Source organism: Entelurus aequoreus, linkage group LG09 (assembly GCF_033978785.1).
Source record: "Entelurus aequoreus isolate RoL-2023_Sb linkage group LG09, RoL_Eaeq_v1.1, whole genome shotgun sequence".
NCBI classification, from domain to species: Eukaryota; Metazoa; Chordata; class Actinopteri; order Syngnathiformes; family Syngnathidae; genus Entelurus; species Entelurus aequoreus.
The window spans coordinates 59,785,219-59,803,374 of NC_084739.1; the positions used below are offsets into that span (position 1 = coordinate 59,785,219).

Below are 18,156 nucleotides of genomic sequence, written 5' to 3' on the forward strand. Positions count from 1 at the left end.
AGTATTGCTTCATTTGTAGTTTTTGGATGTTGTTTCAGGAATTGATCATTGATTACTAGGAGTGACATGGTAACAGCCAATCAGGTAACTGTATCAACTATCAAGTTTGGTTGTGTCATCTTGTTGTCTTGCGGTTGATTCTTCAGTAAGAAGAGACAATAAAAACGAGTGCTGCAGAGAGCGAATACATTATAGATAAAACAAGAAAAGTCACCTGGTAAGTATGGCAGTGTTTTGGAATTTTTAAAAACGGACCGTAGTCAGACCAATGTGGACCACTAAAACACAACCTAACTCTCTGGCACTAAACCTTCAGAAAATATCTCTTTTCAGGGGTTTCTGTTTATATTTTCACACTTTGCATTATTTTGTTACACTTTATTAAGCATTTCTTACATATTCCTTATTTTTGCACCTTCATTTTAAGAGGTTAGAGCAGTGGTTCTTAACCTTGTTGGAGGTACCGAACCCCACCAGTTTCATATGCGCATTCACCGAACCCGAACCATAATGATAAAATTATGTTATTATATTAAAGAAATACTAATAAAGGCATATTTTACAAAGAGAAAGTTACAGCAATGTACACATGATCCTATGTTTACATCTCATTGTGCAACATGTGAATGTTTTAGTGGGAACTAAATGCGATATCTGAAAGGGGTACACATTATTTCCAAAGCAGGACCTCCCACCCAGACATATAATACTAGGACACAGCTCATGAAAAACAATATGTTATAGTCATTGTAAGTGGGCCAAAACACTTATATTACAAAATAATATAATGGAAATGACTGCTGTCATTTGATTATAATAATAAAACATTGAACTTGTTATTTAGTCAGGTTTGGGACATGTGTGCTGCATGTGTGACCACAGTGCATGTGCACGTCTGACGTCGCTCACATGTGCTCCACTGAATGCTCAAGGAGTTTTTGCGTTTTCTCACAGATATGGAAAATTAGAGGGAACATTGTTTGGGGGGTATCCATAATACGCCGACAGGGAGAAGTTTTTATTTACACTATGAGTTGGGTGTGTCTTGACCTCCGCAGCGGAGGCTCTGCCGAACCCCTGAGGCCGACTCACCGAACCCCTAGGGTTCGATCGAACCCAGGTTAAGAACCACTGGGTTAGAGGTTTACTATGATTGGGTGTTTTCCATGGTTGTGTTGACATTTCCTTTCCTTTCTGCCTTGATAGTTGAGGGGATTATAATCAAAGGAAGGTTACATTTTAAATAAAAATGTTTACATCTTATATATTTTTCTCCTGCTCCTTATTTTTGATAGGTCATGAAAAAGTATCAATAATTATCGATAATGACCGATATAAAACACTTTGCCCAGCCCTACATGGAAGACTAGATACGTGAGAACTGCAGCTGCCTGCTAAGTGAAAAAATGAATTAACATCCTTACTTGGCGAGCAGGCATCCTTGATTTAATTTTAGTGCCTTCTAAAACTACAGAATGTTCAGACACTTTGGTCCCAGTCGTCATAAACTTGCGGCTTAAAGACTCATTTGTATCTGGCTAAGAGTGTTGCTGTCCTGTATGAATATTATTCTCTCTCCGGATTTATTAATCTACTTGCTAATTTAACCCTCTCAGCTGGTTGCTCGATGCTGTAACACGGTTCTTTTTAGCCTTCTGTTGAAATGTACAAAGCATGTATTCTTTTCTTGTTTCACTACTTTACATTCAAACTAGCTTAGCGCCGCAGCTAGGATAGCATGTCCTCTCCTTCTCCGTGTGTGTCCGCACTAACCCAGCTAACTAACACACAACGTTAAAAGAATGTTCGCTAATGGTTCTCCCATGGTTAGATGGAACCAAACCTACAAGTAAGGTTTAGAGGTAATCAAAAAGGTTAACCAACGAACGAGATTTCTCTACAGAATTTCCTCTCTGGTCAACAAAAGCACCTTGAGGATTCTGGCGGGAACTCTCGTTCAACCCTTTTTCGATTACGCATGCACCTCCTGGTACCCTAGCACCTCCAAAACCCTCAAATCTAAACTCCAAACATCTCAGAACAAGCTAGTCAGGTTACTTCTAGACCTCCACCCCAGATCCCACCTCACTCCTACCCACTTCTCTAAAGTGGGCTGGCTCAAGGTGGAGGACAGAGTTAAACAACTTGCACTGAGCCTAGTCTATAAAATCCGCTACACCTCCCTGATACCGAAGTACATGTCAAACTACTTCCTTAACGTAAATGACCGCCATAACCACAACACCAGGGGGTGCTCCACTAACCACGTTAAACCCAGATTCCGAACTAACAAAGGTCTTAACTCATTCTCTTTCTATGCCACATCAATGTGGAATGCGCTCCCAACAGGTATAAAAGAAAGGGCATCTCTATCCTCCTTCAAAACCGCTATAAAAGTTCACCTCCAGGCAGCTACAACCCTAAACTAACACCCTCCCCGGATTGCTAATAATCAAATGTAAACAATCAAATGCAGATTCTTTTTCTTATGCCTTCTGATCTCTCTCTCTCTCTCTCTCTCTCTCTCTCTCTCTCTCTCTCTCTATGTCCACTACTTGATGTCCATATCCCCCCCCCCACCCCACCCCCCCTCCACACTCCTGATTGTAAATAATGTAAATAATTCAATGTGATTATCTTGTGTGATGACTGTATTATGATGATAGTATATATGATAGTATATATCTGTATCATGAATCAATTTAAGTGGACCCCGACTTAAACAAGTTGAAAAACTTATTCGGGTGTTACCATTTAGTGGTCAATTGTACGGAATATGTACTTCACTGTGCAACCTACTAATAAAAGTCTCAATCAATCAAAAAAATAGAGAACCTTAGCATTAATGCCAAATTTTTTAAATGTTTTATTTAATCGATATTTGGACATTTGTACATCGATTCAGAATGCATCAGAGAATGGATATTTTTCCCAACTCTACAAATTACACAGCGGTTTTCGTTTGCCCCACTCTTTATAAGATTCCTTTCCAAAAACAAATTCTCCAAATATTGTCACGGTTCCCATATGGTGATGGTGACTATGTGCTTTTTTTTAATAGAGGTCGACTGCAAAATAATCCACCATTCGGGCATTCAAGAAAGAACTTGTAGCAATGTATGAACTAAGATGGTGTGTAACTCTCCCCTCCGCTTGTCCGCTCATCGTCATGTGTATTTTGCATTGTTTCTGCATGTACAGTCATGGTCAAAAGTTTACATACACTTGTAAAGAACATGATGTCAATGCTGTCTTGAGTTTCCAGTCTTGGTGGTAGTATTATGCTCTGGGCCTGTTTTGCTGCCAATGGAACTGGTGCTTTACGGGGAGTAAATGGGACAAGGAAAAAGGAGGATTACTTCCGAATTCTTCAGGACAACCTAAAATCATCAGCCCGTAGGTTAGGTCTTGGGCCCTGTTGGGTGTTCCAACAGGACAATGACCCCAAACACATGTCAAAAGGGGTAAAGGAATGGTTAAATCAGGCTAGGATTAAGGTTTTAGAATTGCCTTCCCAAAGTCCTGACTTAAATGTGTGGACAATGCTGAAGAAACAAGTCCATGTCAGAAAACCAACACATTTAGCTGAACTGCACCACTTTTGTCAAGAGGAATGGTCAAAAATTCAACCAGAAGCTTGCGGATGGCCACCAAAAGCGCCTTATTGCAGTGAAACTTGCCAAGGGACATGTAACCAAATATGCTTGGCACTCAGCATCAAGGGTTGGAATTGGGGGTTGAATCACCAAAAATGATTCCCGGGCGCGTCCACCGCTGCTGCCCACTGCTCCCCTCACCTCCCAGGGGGTGATAAAGGGTGATGGGTCAAATGCAGAGAATAATTTTGCCACACCTAGTGTGTGTGTGACAATCATGGGTACTTTAACTTTTAACTTTATTAACATTGCTGTATGTATACTTTTGACCCAGCAGATTTGGTCACATTTTCAGTAGACCCATAATAAATTCATACAAGAACCAAACTTCATGAATGTTTTTTGTGATAAACAAGTATGTGCTCCAATCATTCTATCACAAAAAAATAAGAGTTTCAGAAATGTTTGGAAACTCAAGACAGCCATGACATTATGTTCTTTACACGTGTATGTAAACTTTTGACCACGACTGTACATACTGTATATGTAATTTTTTATAATATGTGGTTTTTTTAAATTTGTGTCTGGAACGGATGAACTGGATTTACATTATGTTTACGACTCTGTCATTGTTGGACCTTTTGGAATGGTTTACTAACGAAACCGAGGTACCACTGTATGTGATTTTAGTATGTGATTGTGTTGTGCACATTTGTCTTCTCTGATTGTCTGGTATGCATCACATGTTTCAAATGTCTTAAGACTGGGGTATGGGAAGTCCAATGCAAGTTTTAAGTTACCAAATGCGGTTCCTTTCCGATACAAGTCATGAAAGTTGAATTTGAACAGCTCCATACGTAACTTCTTCCTCATATTTGATGGCAGATCTCATGTAATGTGAGTCGTGTATATGGGCTGCTTTATGTTGCCGATGTTGTGCAATGGGTGCAGTTGATTAAATCTTTATCCCAAAGATTGTTGAGTTGGTATACTAAAAGCTTAGGAGGTCAAATGAACAAGGAATTACCTTAATAATCTTTAATTCCCTCTTTGACAAGCTTTTCTTGGCACTCTTAGCTGTCGTTTCAGTGTGATTAAAATGGATTTGAATAATCAGGAGAAGTATTTGAATACTGGTATAAACTGGAGCATGAAGGAGTATTTCAAGGAAGCTGCACTTGCTTTGAACGTCATCTGGTGACTCAGTGAAAAATGTAATAATGCAAATGTCCTTTCATGTGCTGCAAGTTACAGCCACTCTCGCAATCACGCGCCTTCAATCCCGCCTGGCCATGTCTGATTTGTACGTCGTTTCTAATGCATTTATGCGTGAAACCCGTGTTGCTGTCTTGCCAGTCAGCATGTTTTTATTTATTTAGTCGGCTTAGTCTGCTTCTGCTTTGACCAGCTTTCCAGCCCGTTCTGAAGGAGAGCGAGGTGTCTGATTTGTACGTCGTTTCTAATGCATTTATGCGTGAAACCCGTGTTGCTGTCTTGCCAGTCAGCATGTTTTTATTTATTTAGTCGGCTTTAGTCTGCTTCTGCTTTGACCTGCTTTCCAGCCCGTTCTGAAGGAGAGCGAGGGTGGGGGCCGTTAGAGAGGGAAAATAACCGTCCTGCTGGGTAGGCCAGCCAACATTCCTACATCACTTCCTGCGCTATAACATCTGGCAATGATCGGGGAAGGGAGGATGTGTCTTACTGGCTGGCTGCAGTGTTGCTCAGCCTGGCGTCATGTTGCAGGATTGCTGCAAAGAAGAAGAGCAAAGGTTTTGATTTGTTTTGCCATACACTTACTACACAGCCTAATGAAAATGATCCATACCAGGAAATATGACTTTACCAAGATTATAATGCTTTGTTTATAAGGCTGCATTCGCTATTCTAGTCCTGACCAAAAGTGTGAAAAAACACAATACTTGGTGTGCACTTTGATATGGTTTGCTTAGCTTTATTTTTGTCATTGACATGTTACCAAAGGGCTGTGATTACTCGGTAAATATAGCCACAAAGTCTATGTTCATACTGCGAGTTCGGGCTGGGCGATATGGACGAAAAAGTATATCTCGATATATTTTTACTTAAACTTGATATTCGATATATACCTCGATATATTATTCGGTGAAAGTATACATATAAAGATATTCATTTTTGAGCGATATTCAGTGAAATTTAAGTGAATGACAACTGTACTGTAAACAGTCAGTACCCAGTTAGTCACGATGGGTATTAACAGCACAGAAAATAAACAGTTTAAGTAGTACAGAATTACATAACATAAATAAAATAGAAAAACATTATTTCTACATAAAATAAATAACATAGCTGTGCAAATAATACAAAATGTATCAAACTCAGATAAACAACTACATTGTTAGAGTGTCCGCCCTGAGATCGGTAGGTTGTGAGTTCAAACCCCGGCCGAGTCATACCAAATACTATAAAAATGGGACCCATTACCTCCCTGCTTGGCACTCAGCATCAAGGGTTGGAATTGGGGGTTAAATCACTAAAAATGATTCCTGGGCACGGCCACCGCTGCTACCCACTGCTCCCCTCACCTCCCAGGGGGTGATCAAGGGTGATGGATCAAATGCAGAGAATAATTTCACCACACCTAGTGTGTGTGTGACAATCATTGGTACTTTAACTTTAACTTTAATTTGCAGGCAAGCACTTTTTGATTTCCCTTCCTGGTTCGATGACACACCCTATCTTGCCTTTGGTTGGCCTGTGCCTAACCAATCGTGACTCATCATAGTAAACAACCAACCAATCATGGATGTTCTTATATGTGCAAGCACGTCTTGGAAGGAGGAAGGGAAGGGGTTTAGTAGCCCATGGACGAGGAGCGGGGGGAGAAAAGGAACACAACAAGTAAGCGGTGTTTGGTCATTTTAACGTGAAATAAATTATATCGATATTACGATATTTTCTTAATTCATATCTTGTTTAAAAATATATCGATATATCTTACAAACTCGATATATCGCCCAGCCCTACTGCGAGTCAATTCAGTTTTGGTTTTTTTTACCCATATTTGACTTGTATATGAGTGTTTTCATGTCAATGTGAACAGTACAATTCCAATATGTTCAAATACGACCCAGGCCTATCTCGTATGTGGATATAAATCTGATATCTATCTTATGCAACCGCTGTCTGAACTATTGACTCGCTTTCAACCGGCCCATTTGTCCTCAAAAAGCGACAAACCTCAAAATAGACGGTCGCGAAAATAAAAGATAGGTTAAGAAAATATTGACCCCAGTTGCACAAAATCTTTGAAATTAGCACAAATGTGGCAGGAGCGAGACCAACTCAATTTGGAGTTATGTTTATTGACATAAACAATGCAGTCTGGGCCAGCGTTTGTGACATACTGTGTGCATGCACGTCCTTTCAGGGACCGATTCCGTTCATGTTAGAAATCAATTTGTTGTTTTTGGTCATGTGATCGACTTCATAAAAAGATTGGATTTAACAAGACATCTGAATTAGGCATCATGCCCTGGAGTGTGAACGTAGCCAAAGTCACTTAGTTGGCAACATTGAGCCCCCCTGCTGTGTCTTCTGATTCTTTGGCAGACCAGATACCTTTTGATATGTTTATACGCTGAGTCGTATTTGTCATTGTCAAAATTGGTTTGTGACGGGCTGTCATAAATAATTGAATATATGGGAACTACTGCTCAGCATGTATTGCAGCATGTCCATTTTTGCCCCGTTATAATCTAATCTGGTCTTTATGTTCTCCCTGTAGGTGTGTAGCTCGAGCAGCTGCAGCGGTGCAGACATGAGTGTGACATCCTGGTTCCTGGTGAGCAGCGGGGGCACTCGCCACCGACTGCCCCGGGAGATGATCTTTGTTGGCCGGGACGATTGTGAGCTCATGCTACAGGTGAGGCAACAGAGCAGGCACGGCCTTCTTGCGTCTTTAACGTACAACAAAGTACTAAGCATTAGGGCTGTGAATCTTTGGGCACCACGCAATTCGATTTGACTCGATTATTGGGAGTAACGATTCGATTCCGCATGGATTCTCGATTCAAAACAATTCTCAATTCAAAATCAATGCTTGTTTAATAATATTGGGTGCCAGCTCAATGATTAACTACATTCATCCATAACATAGATAAACAGCTGTAATACATACGGTACATTATATTTATTAAAAGAAAACTGGTTTTGTTTAAAAAAAAATCTACACAAACATTTAATAAAGTCAAATACAAATAAGGCAACAAGAGAAGTATTCAACACTTCTCTTTTCGAAAGTAAATCTGTCCAGTAGATATGGGTATCTACATTAACAATATGATTTTCCTGAGAGGCTGGAGAGGACGGATAAAAAGGTCAATTTTTTTTAAAAGTTTATTTTTGATTTTTTTATTCAATTAAGAATCGTTACAAACAAAAACATGCACCTGGGGATAGGTTGATTGGCAACACTAAATTGGCCCGAGTGTGTGAATGTAAGTGTCAATGTTGTCTGTCTATCTGTGTTGGCCCTGTGTTGAGGTGGCGACTTGTCCAGGGTGTACCCCGCCTTCCGCCCGAATGCAGCTGAGATAGGCTCCAGCACACCCCCGCGACCCCGAAAGGGACAATCGGTAGAAAATGGATGGATGGATGGATACAAACAAAAATTGCAATTAATTAGAAAATCAGATTTTTTTTTACACCCCTGCGCTAGACACAGTTTAGTAGGGGTGTTTATGTAAATAAACATAACTCCAAATCGAGTTGGTCTCACTTCTGCCACATTTGTGCTAATTTCAAGGATTTTGTGCAACTGGGGTCAAAATTTTCCCAACCTATCTTTTATTTTTGCGACCGTCTATTTTGATGTTTGTCGCTTTTTGACCTTTACGATCAAAAGAGATGTTTTTCCACCTCTTCCAGTAATGAAAAATAGTATAGAGCCAGAAAATGTAACACGGCTTATAAACTTTCAAAAGTTTTCATCTTTTTTAATTTTTTATTTTAGAGGAAAATCAATCTGTCAATATTAATACAATTTATTTTTCCTTTTCTCTTTTCTTTTTTAGTAAGTATTTATGGTTAGTTTAACCAAAGGGTTACACACTCGAGAAGCTGAACTAAACACACAGGTTTCCAGTGTTTTTTACTTGCCTTCCTTGCGCTTGTGCGCATTCACGGCCTCACAGACAGTCGGAAATTATAAATCTCTTTTTAAAAATGCTAGCTTTTCTCACTGCGGGGTTAAAAAAAAATCTGAAGGAGCCACAACAAGGAGGCGGAAGAACCACATGTGGCTCCAGAGCCGCAGGTTGCAGACCTCTGGTTTAGCGTCTTAAAGTCTTGTTCTGATCACACCTGCAGCAACATTTTGACATGCTGATGCCAAGGCTGTAAAAAAGCCTGCGAGTACCTCTGGTCAGCGCACTATTTATAGAAAGTGGGGCAAATGCTTGAGTTGGATTTATCTGAGTGAGTCTGCTGTTTTTGCATCAAGGCAGCAGCACTCTTTGCTATGACATTATACCCTCTTACCACCGCCGCTGGCTGTCTGATGATCTTCTAAACTCTCCGCATGACAACATTTGAATCAGCCGTCAAACCTAATAAAATACTAATTTCACTCAGTATCCAATTGTAAATGTTCATTGGTAATGTTAGTGTTGAAATGCCAACATTCTTAGAAATGATGCATAAGTAAATGCTGAGTAATGCTGGTTTGTTAACATCCTGCATCTGTATTTAGATGCCCATGCCCAACCCCTTAAAAGTCGTTTCACAGAAAACTTGAGCAGTTTCTATGCAGTCCTGCTTACTAACCAACAGACAGCTCAATAGCAGAGGTAAAAATAGCTCCCCCATGTTTCAGTCTGCTGATCTTTTCCAAGCTGGCCTGAGTGTTATCACAGTCCTCTCCTGTTTTTCTGATGCAATAAATTGTCAAAATTGGACTTACAATTCTCTACGGCCTGTTTAGTTTTTGTGATTAATTTAGCAGAACCCTTTTACAAGGAGTGTCGCTGCTTCAATTTATTGTCTATGTGACCGCTCCTACAAGCCAAGTGTTGGTCACATGGCTGAAAGTGGAAGACTAATGGAGTCATGCACCAAAGAAAACCCGCCATCGTCACAAATCGAATAACAAGACACATTCTATAAAACACACTCTAGCAATAATTGTATTGTTTTTTATCCAATGCACACTACAAGGTAAATTGTGTATTTGTTTACCGTATTAAAGCAATATCTGTACGTGTGTGTGACAAGCAGGAGTCAGCTCACTCCAAGTGTGAGGTCAAACAAGCTGCTCAATCCGTTTCTATCCCGTTTGATCCAGCCTAATCTCACTAAGGTAATCTGTATCACGGTTGGCTGGCGAAAAAGGGCTTCTCAAGGCCTTCTTTCCTCTGCTTCCCAGCTCTTATCGACACATTTCTACCTCGAAATGTACAAATGGAGAACAGATGTTGGTGTCAAAGTGTGAGTTTTACTCCAAATAATTCAGCTTGTTGGAATTCTTCACATTTTGAGGCAGGGCAAATCTGAACATACGGTGAAACATTCAGTGACATTGACATCTGAAAGGCATACTTGTTCCGTCTAACCCTGACATACTTTGTGGAATACTAATATCATTCTTCGACTTTATGTCTGAAATGGCTGCCATTCCTCAGTTTACAGTCATCACATGAGCAGAGGAACCGATGAACAATCTAATGACCCAAAAGCATGCATTATACGCCGTCTGCTAATGCTACGTGTTGGTTTGTGGTCTGCAGTCACGCAGCGTGGACAAGCAGCACGCCGTCATCAACTACGAGCCAGGCTTGGATGAACACAAAGTCAAGGACCTGGGCAGTCTGAATGGGGTGAGTACATGTGTCAACATAAACATGCGGAGGAAGAGCAAATGGTTTAAAAAAGGCAGATTGAAGGAGATCGATCCAGTCAGGTTTTCACTCGTCAATACAACCTTCTAATTGTCTTCTCTTAATCAACCCCTGAGCCCAATGAAGATGTTAATCAGGGCTGAGGTCAATTTTTATGTTAACCCATTTATTTAAATCCCTCCCTATGGGGACAACCTATTGGACAAATTATAAACTACAAGACAACCTTGGGACGTTCTATGCTATTGATCGACCGCATAGCTGAATGGTCCCGCATCTCATTGGGTCATTCCTGGATTGGGTCGTATTGTTTTTCCAGCACTCTCTTACTCCCACTGTACAAAAACTAATTTGTTAAAGTAAAAACTACTTGGAATAGGCGCATGTACCCTGCATAAGAAATATACTGTAAACAGTATGTTTACTTAAAACACAAAAGAGACAGGGCATTAATTTGAAGCAAATGGTAATTGGAGAGAACTTTAATAGTGATTTGGAGTACATGAGAAAGTGGAAATGAGAATATAGTTCTCTTTGACCACATGGTAATTTTTTGTATTGCACAGCAAAGCAGCTCCGGTACCAATATTGTGATAGCGGTAAGAAGCAAACTGCTCAGTCAGCATTAATGGCACTTATGAATTAATGGTAAACAACACGCATGTCAAGTTTGAGTTTCACACTCACAGAGTAGCGTCGCCAAAAAGCAGTGCTATCTCGGGATACGAGTACCCCAGTTTGAGTTTTTTGAGGTAAAAACTGTTTCTCTGCTAATTGTTCTGCTTTCGGTTGCAAGCAAAAATCCAGGTTACGAGCCTCTCCACCGCTAGTTGGCCTAGTGAATGCCACAGTGAACCCCGCAATTAATTCCGGTCTTACTCTTTAGCAAAAGCTAGAGATGGACATACTGTAACTTTTTTTATCCAACCATGGGAATGAAGAAAGTCACTGTGAATTCATTGAATTAAATAAATAAATAGTCTAAACATGACAGAGCGTGTAGCTGAGTTGGTCAAGCAGTTTGAGCATAGCACTAATAGCCTGCACAGAATCATGAGTTGATAACGCCGGCCACGGCCGTTAAAATAGCTAAATGGCGGACATTTATCCATGAAAATATGGAGACGCTGCTGATGGTGTGTTTGACGGAGAAGCAGATCGAAGGTGTCACCTTCGAAGTCCACTCTTCAAAGTAAATGCCCTACATTATTATAACACTGATTCATAAAACTACTGTAGTTGTTTGTACTACATTCTATAGTATTGTTTTATCAAACGAAATTTCTTATCCAAAGTTTTTTTCCTTTTCAAAACGCATGTCATGTGCTAGAATTGCCCTGTTTTGTTAAAAATGGATTTTAATTCATTCTGATGGGTTTCACAATATGAGTTTTTTGAGGTACAAGCTTTGTCACAGAAACAATTCAATCTGTTTTAAAACGCATACATAGGTAGATGAAGCCGCTGGATACTGACCTCTCATACTTGGAGGGAGCTCCACAAACCATGTTAAACCCAGATTCCGATTTAACAAAGGTCTTAACTCATTCTCCTTCTAAGCCACATCAATATGGAATGCCCTCCCAACAGGTGTAAAAGAAAGTGCATCTCTACCCTCCTTCAAAACCGCACTAAAAGAACACTTCCAGGCCACTACAACCCTAGACTAACACCCTCCCCCCACCACATCCCACCTCCCCGTATTGTAAATAATCAAATGTATATACTTGTTCTTATGCTTTCTGAGCTCACTATGTTCGCTGCTCGCTGTACATATCCTACCAAGTCAGACCTACACTGTTTCAATGTCCATTTCTCAGATGATATTATTGTTGATGACTGAAGTGCTGATATCAACCAAACCTAACCCCCCCATACCCACCCCCCGGATTGTAAATAATGTAAATAATTCAATGTATATACTCTGATGATGATTAACTTGTGTGATGACTGTATTATGCTGATAGTATATATTTATACCATGAATTGATTAACGTGGACCCCGAATCAAACAAGTTGAAAAACTTATTCGGGTGTTACCATTTAGTGGTCAATTGTACGGAATATGTACTGTACTGTGCAATCTACTAATAAAAGTCTCAATCAATCAATCAAAAACTTAAAATACAGCTACTGTTTTCCTGTAGAGCTAATAAAAAAACGACATTAGAGGGTTGCCTACGGCCATAGCAATGCAAAGTAGGCATGTCAGCAGTTATTTGCTTTTGCAGACTATTAGAGACTGGTTATTAAATAGCGGCAATAATTGGATTCCCATGAATTACTATTGGAAGAAGGACACTTACTTTATGTATTGTATTGTATATGCAGCAATAAACAAGATATTTGGTTAGCTTGTTGTTTCTATGCGGTGCCATTCATAAGCAGTGATTAACACTCACAGCCACCATCCCCTGTAGATGAGACCCACATGCAGAAAGTCGCTCACATCCTCTTCCAGATCGTTCACAGGAAGTAGGAGTCAGAGCCATTTCCTGCTGTGTCACCGACCGTGGGCTTGTTTGGTTGGATTGAGGGGAGTTTCCTGCTGCTGAGTCAGCAGATTTGTTGGGCAATGTTCTTACGTGTTGAACATTTACTTTGCTCCGTGATTCTAAAAATGGACATTTTATATTTATTGTGCTTAATGCAACAGATTATTGTTGGACTTTTTTGCAATGATATTTTAGAAAGACTTTAGAAATAATTGTAGACCTGTCTTTCCCTGCAGACCTTTGTAAATGACGTCCGCATTCAAGAGCAGATGTACATCACCCTCAATCTGGAGGACAAGCTGAGGTTTGGATATGATATCCTTCAACCTATCGTTTAGACACCCTCACAGAACATGTCCATCACACCGGTGTTACTCAGGGATGCATGCGCTGCGCTAAATCTGTGCATGTTTACTTGGTGTTTCCTTAACCTGGCCGATCTCACATACCAACTGGTTCACGGTGGAAAGAGGCGAGCTCACTGTACCCGAGGAGGCTCTCAAGGTGGGGCCGTAAACGCCAACCACCCCCCCTTTACCCACCTCTGAATAGTGTTCATCACCGTCTGTCTTTGTTGGTCTGCCGCTAGCATGAGAAGTTCACCAGCGGCCTCCAGCTGAGCAAGAAGCCGACGGCCAAAGGTGAAACCACGAGCAAGTCTCCCGTTAAGACCCCGTCAAAGACGCAAAAGTCTTCTCCCAGTGGCGGCGCCCCGAGGCCCGGCCAGAAAACAACAGATGGGGTCTCCCCCTCGAGAGAGCCCACACTTAAATCTGGAGACACTCACAAAGCAGAGGAGAAGACTGGAGGTGAGAAAATAGACAAACGCAAATCTCGGAATATGTTTGTTGTAAAATGCCTTGCATTATTTTTGTGGAATTAATGAAAACATGCACTCAAAAAAAAAACCACCAGCACATTCTTATAGGTAGGTGTAATATTTTTAATGATATTTCTTTAAAACAAGATACAATGTTGCTCTGGAGGAACATGTCTAGCTTCTATTACTTATAAAAATCAATTGTAGTGGAACACTATTTCAGTGAAAATGTCTTATCTACAGGGGAAACTCAAAAATGTTTAATATCGTGCAAAGGTTTGTTTATACCAGCAATTAGATTTACATGGTGAAACTAAAACTAATACTTACTAAACTAATTCACGATTCGATTCAATTCTTGGGGGTAACAATTCAATTCAGAATAAAAATTCTATATTCAAAACGGTTCTTGATTTAAATTCTATACATTTCTAATAACATTGGATGTCAGTCCTATGCTTAACTACATTTCTCCATAAAAACCCCCAGCTCTGATCAATTTCTATATTACTTAAAAGAAAACTATTTTTGTTTAATACAATTCTACCCAAACATTGAATAAAGTCAAATACAAATAAGGCAACAAGAGAAGTATTCAACACTTTTATTTCCTAAAGTAAACCTGTACAGCACATATGGGCATCTGCCAGAGTGGCTGGACAGGACAAAAAAAAACATTTTTTTTTTTTTTTAAATTCATTAAGAATCATTACAACTAAGAATCACGACTAATCTGAAACTCGATTTTGTTTGGACTCCCCGACATAACATGCAACTCAAGATATTTCCAGCTTTCTTTTGGTATTCTAATTTTGATGATTATGGCTTACACCTTAAGAAAACCTTGAATTGAAAATATCAGAAAATAATATTGTAAGCTTTGATGATCAAAATTATAGAAAATAAAGGCTAGATATATCTCACTTTGCATATGATGAATTTATATGACATATTAATTTAATATTTGAAGTTGAATTACTGACATGAATGGACTTTTGCACGATATTTAAATTTTTTGAGTTTCACCTGTATTTCACTTTTTTGACCCAAATGTCCAGATTTTGAATGCCCTGTGACATTCTACAACAGCCCACAGGGGGCAGAGTTGTGTATACTATGCTGTACAATGTGTCTGGGTGTGTTTCTCCTTTAAGAAAACCCCACAATTTACTCAGGGCCAAAGGGGGTGCACTTGTCATCAAGTAAAAAACAGATTTTACTGTACCTCATTTACCAACATAATCTTACTTCTTTTAGATAGTTTTTGTCAAGAGGGCATTTGTAATCATTGACATCCCTGACCAGCAGGGGTCCTATTTAAGCTCCAGATGTTGAAACAAGGCCACATAGAGCTTGTTATTATTAGGGATTAAGTAATACGAAGGCCATCATAATACAAAGCCATATGCCGGAACTACTTTTTCGATATATCTCAGCATAGTACCAATCACACACACAGGCACATGGCCTACTGTACTATATAAAGTGATGGACATACTGTATCCTATACGTATGTATGCTAAGCCACCCACATGCATCTTTTATGAGTCCTACTTTTGTGGTTTTGTAGTAAACCTGCTGTGTTATTGCAATAGTGTAGCGCCCACCCATGTATTAACTTGTACCAGACATGCATTTATTGTTGTGTATATCGGTAAGACCCCCATTTATTGCACACAAACACCCATAATTATCCTGCTATCGTGTGATTATGCCCTCACAGTGTGGGATGATTGATACTTAAGCAACAAAGGATGAGGGTTTAGCTTAAATGATATTAATAGTATACTATTGTACTTTACTATACTTTCATTTTTCTTCTTTGCTGCTCTATACAAACGATACACAATGAGTCATAAGTGTTTTCATCAAACGTCTTTGCTCCTAAAAAGCGAGTGTACTGTAGTGCTGATTCGATGTTTGAATTTTACTGCAAACGTGTGTGTTAAGTGGTCTATAAATACGAGTACTATACAGGAAACAGGAATTATATATCAAAATAAGTGCCCACGCTGCTATATAAAGCACATTCAAAGATGTTGCACGCTTAGTGTTTCCGTCGTGTTTCCTCCTGTTAAAAGGAACCCTAGTGCGTTTTGTCTGCTGATGTGGCTAGTTTGTGTTTGTGAACGAGCACCAAACAAGAGAAATTGGTCTTAGTCTACTAGGGCTGTGAATCTTTGGCCACCACGCGATTCAGTTAGATTGGATTATCTTCAAAATCAATACTTTTTTAATAACATTGGGTGTCAGTTTTATGATTAATTACATTCCTCCGTAAAATAAATAAACAGCTCTAATACATTGGGGCGGTATAGCTCGGTTGGTAGAGTGGCCGTGCCAGCAACTTGAGGGTTGCAGGTTTGATCCCCGCTTCCGCCATCCTAGTCACTGCCGTTGTGTCCTTGGGCAAGACACTTTACCCACCTGCTCCCAGTGACACCCACACTGGTTTAAATGTAACTTGGATATTGGGTTTCACTATGTTAAAGTGCTTTGAGTCACTAGAGAAAAGCACTATATAAATATAATTCACTTCACTTCACATTTTGTATTACTTAAAAGAAAACTGGTTTTATATAAAAAATTATACCGGGTACTCAAACATTTAATAAAGTTGAATTCAAATAAGGCAAGAGAAGTATCCAACACTTCTCTTTTCTAAAGTATATCTGTACAGAAGATATGATCATCTACATCAACAATATGATTTGCCTGAGTGGCTGGACAGGACATATTAAAAAAATTAATAAATAATAGAAATATTTATATATAGATTTTTGAAATCGATTTTATATTTTTTTATATTATAAGAATCGATTGAGAATCGTTACAAATAAGAATTGTGATTAATTTGCATGTATAAAGGATGCAAAAATTACAAATACAGACAATTGTGCCAAACATGTAAGAGAAAATATGTTGCGTTTATAAATACATGCATGCCTTTTGGTTTGGAATATTTGAGCCAGTGTGAACACGAGGAGAGTCACACTAAAGTCTGCACAAAGGATCTTTTTGTTTTTTAATTTAGTAGTAGTACTGGTCATTTGATTCCAGACATATTAAAAGAGAAATGATAAGTACCGCTACAAAAACCAAATACTTCACAATAAAAACAATACATAATGATTCGATTTTTTACACTTAGAAAGCAGTGGGAAGAAATAAAACTTATTTACTCACACCTTTTATTATCTATACAAATATGAATTTAATTGTCTTATTTTTAATACATTATTTATAACCTATATCTCACGAATAAAGATTTTTTTTTGGCACAGACAGTACATACGTATAGACATAGGCACATACATATACAAGTACTAAGTGACGGTAAAACTAACAAATAATAGGTAAATAAATACCCAAATAATTAAAATATTAATCATAATGTAAACACCTTGTGATTGTTAGAAATATAAATCATGTCTTTGTATCTCTTTTTAAACTGAACTATTGCTGGACATTTTTTTAAACCCGCATTCAAAGCATTCCATAGTTCAACTCCACATGGAGAAACACAAAAGCTGACACTGCTAAAGCGTAACCTAATTTTACCATAACAACGTAAAAGGTTAATATAGTCTGCTGCCCCCACACCCCCACTTTCCTTTCTTTTGTAATCCAATTATTAATTACATTAATATATTGTATTTAAAGTAATCTTAATGGTGATAATAGAGGTAAATATTTATTATTATTATTCATTATCAATATTGTTATTATTGTTTAAATTTTAGTGCAGTAATGTTAATTGTCAATACTGTGTTATCACTATCTACTTCATTATTTTGTTTTTATTTTTAATTACTGGTATCATCGTATTTGCTGATGTACCATAGTTCTGTTGTTGTTTTTTGTTGTTTGTTGTCTCTTTCTGTCCCCACAATTTCCCCATCTGTCTTTTTTTTTTCTTATTCCTATCCCCTCCTTCTGCAGTCGGTCTGCGCCAAACACCAAATATATCCAAACATATCCAAACATTTAATAAAGTCAAATACAAATAAGGCAACAAGAGAAGTATTCCACACTTCTTTTTTGTAAAGTAAATCTGTTAGGTAGATATGGTCATCTACATAAACAATATAATTTGCCTGAGTGGCTGGAGTGGACAGATAAAAAAAAGCCATACAAAAGTTTTTGGGATGCCTACAGTAACGAACTAATAATAATAATGCAGCCTCAAATACGGAGTACTGAGTAAAAAAATACATGCTTTGCGCTCTCTTTCCCAGGAGATGGTGCAGCTCTGCCTCGTGGGACCCCCTTGTACGGCCAGCCGGCTTGGTGGGGGTACGGAGACACAGATGAGAAGAACTCTTTCAAACTGGACACCAAGATCTCCGGCAGGAAGCATGACCTCACTGGTA

At 38.9% G+C, this 18,156-nt stretch overlaps 1 protein-coding gene across 4 annotated transcripts in view; it reads left to right on the top strand.

Annotated features, from left to right (window-relative positions):
• Positions 1 to 18,156, top strand: part of cep170aa (centrosomal protein 170Aa) — an 81,994-nt gene that overhangs the window by 21,046 nt on the left and 42,792 nt on the right. For all 4 annotated transcript variants that reach the window (XM_062059044.1, XM_062059042.1, XM_062059043.1 and 1 more), the window contains exons 2-7: positions 7,360 to 7,497; positions 10,358 to 10,447; positions 13,200 to 13,278; positions 13,409 to 13,467; positions 13,553 to 13,772; positions 18,022 to 18,153. In XM_062059044.1, coding sequence (XP_061915028.1) covers positions 7,393 to 7,497; positions 10,358 to 10,447; positions 13,200 to 13,278; positions 13,409 to 13,467; positions 13,553 to 13,772; positions 18,022 to 18,153 — 685 coding nt within the window. In that variant the 5' untranslated portion in view covers positions 7,360 to 7,392. The remainder of the gene's footprint in view (positions 1 to 7,359; positions 7,498 to 10,357; positions 10,448 to 13,199; positions 13,279 to 13,408; positions 13,468 to 13,552; positions 13,773 to 18,021; positions 18,154 to 18,156) is intronic.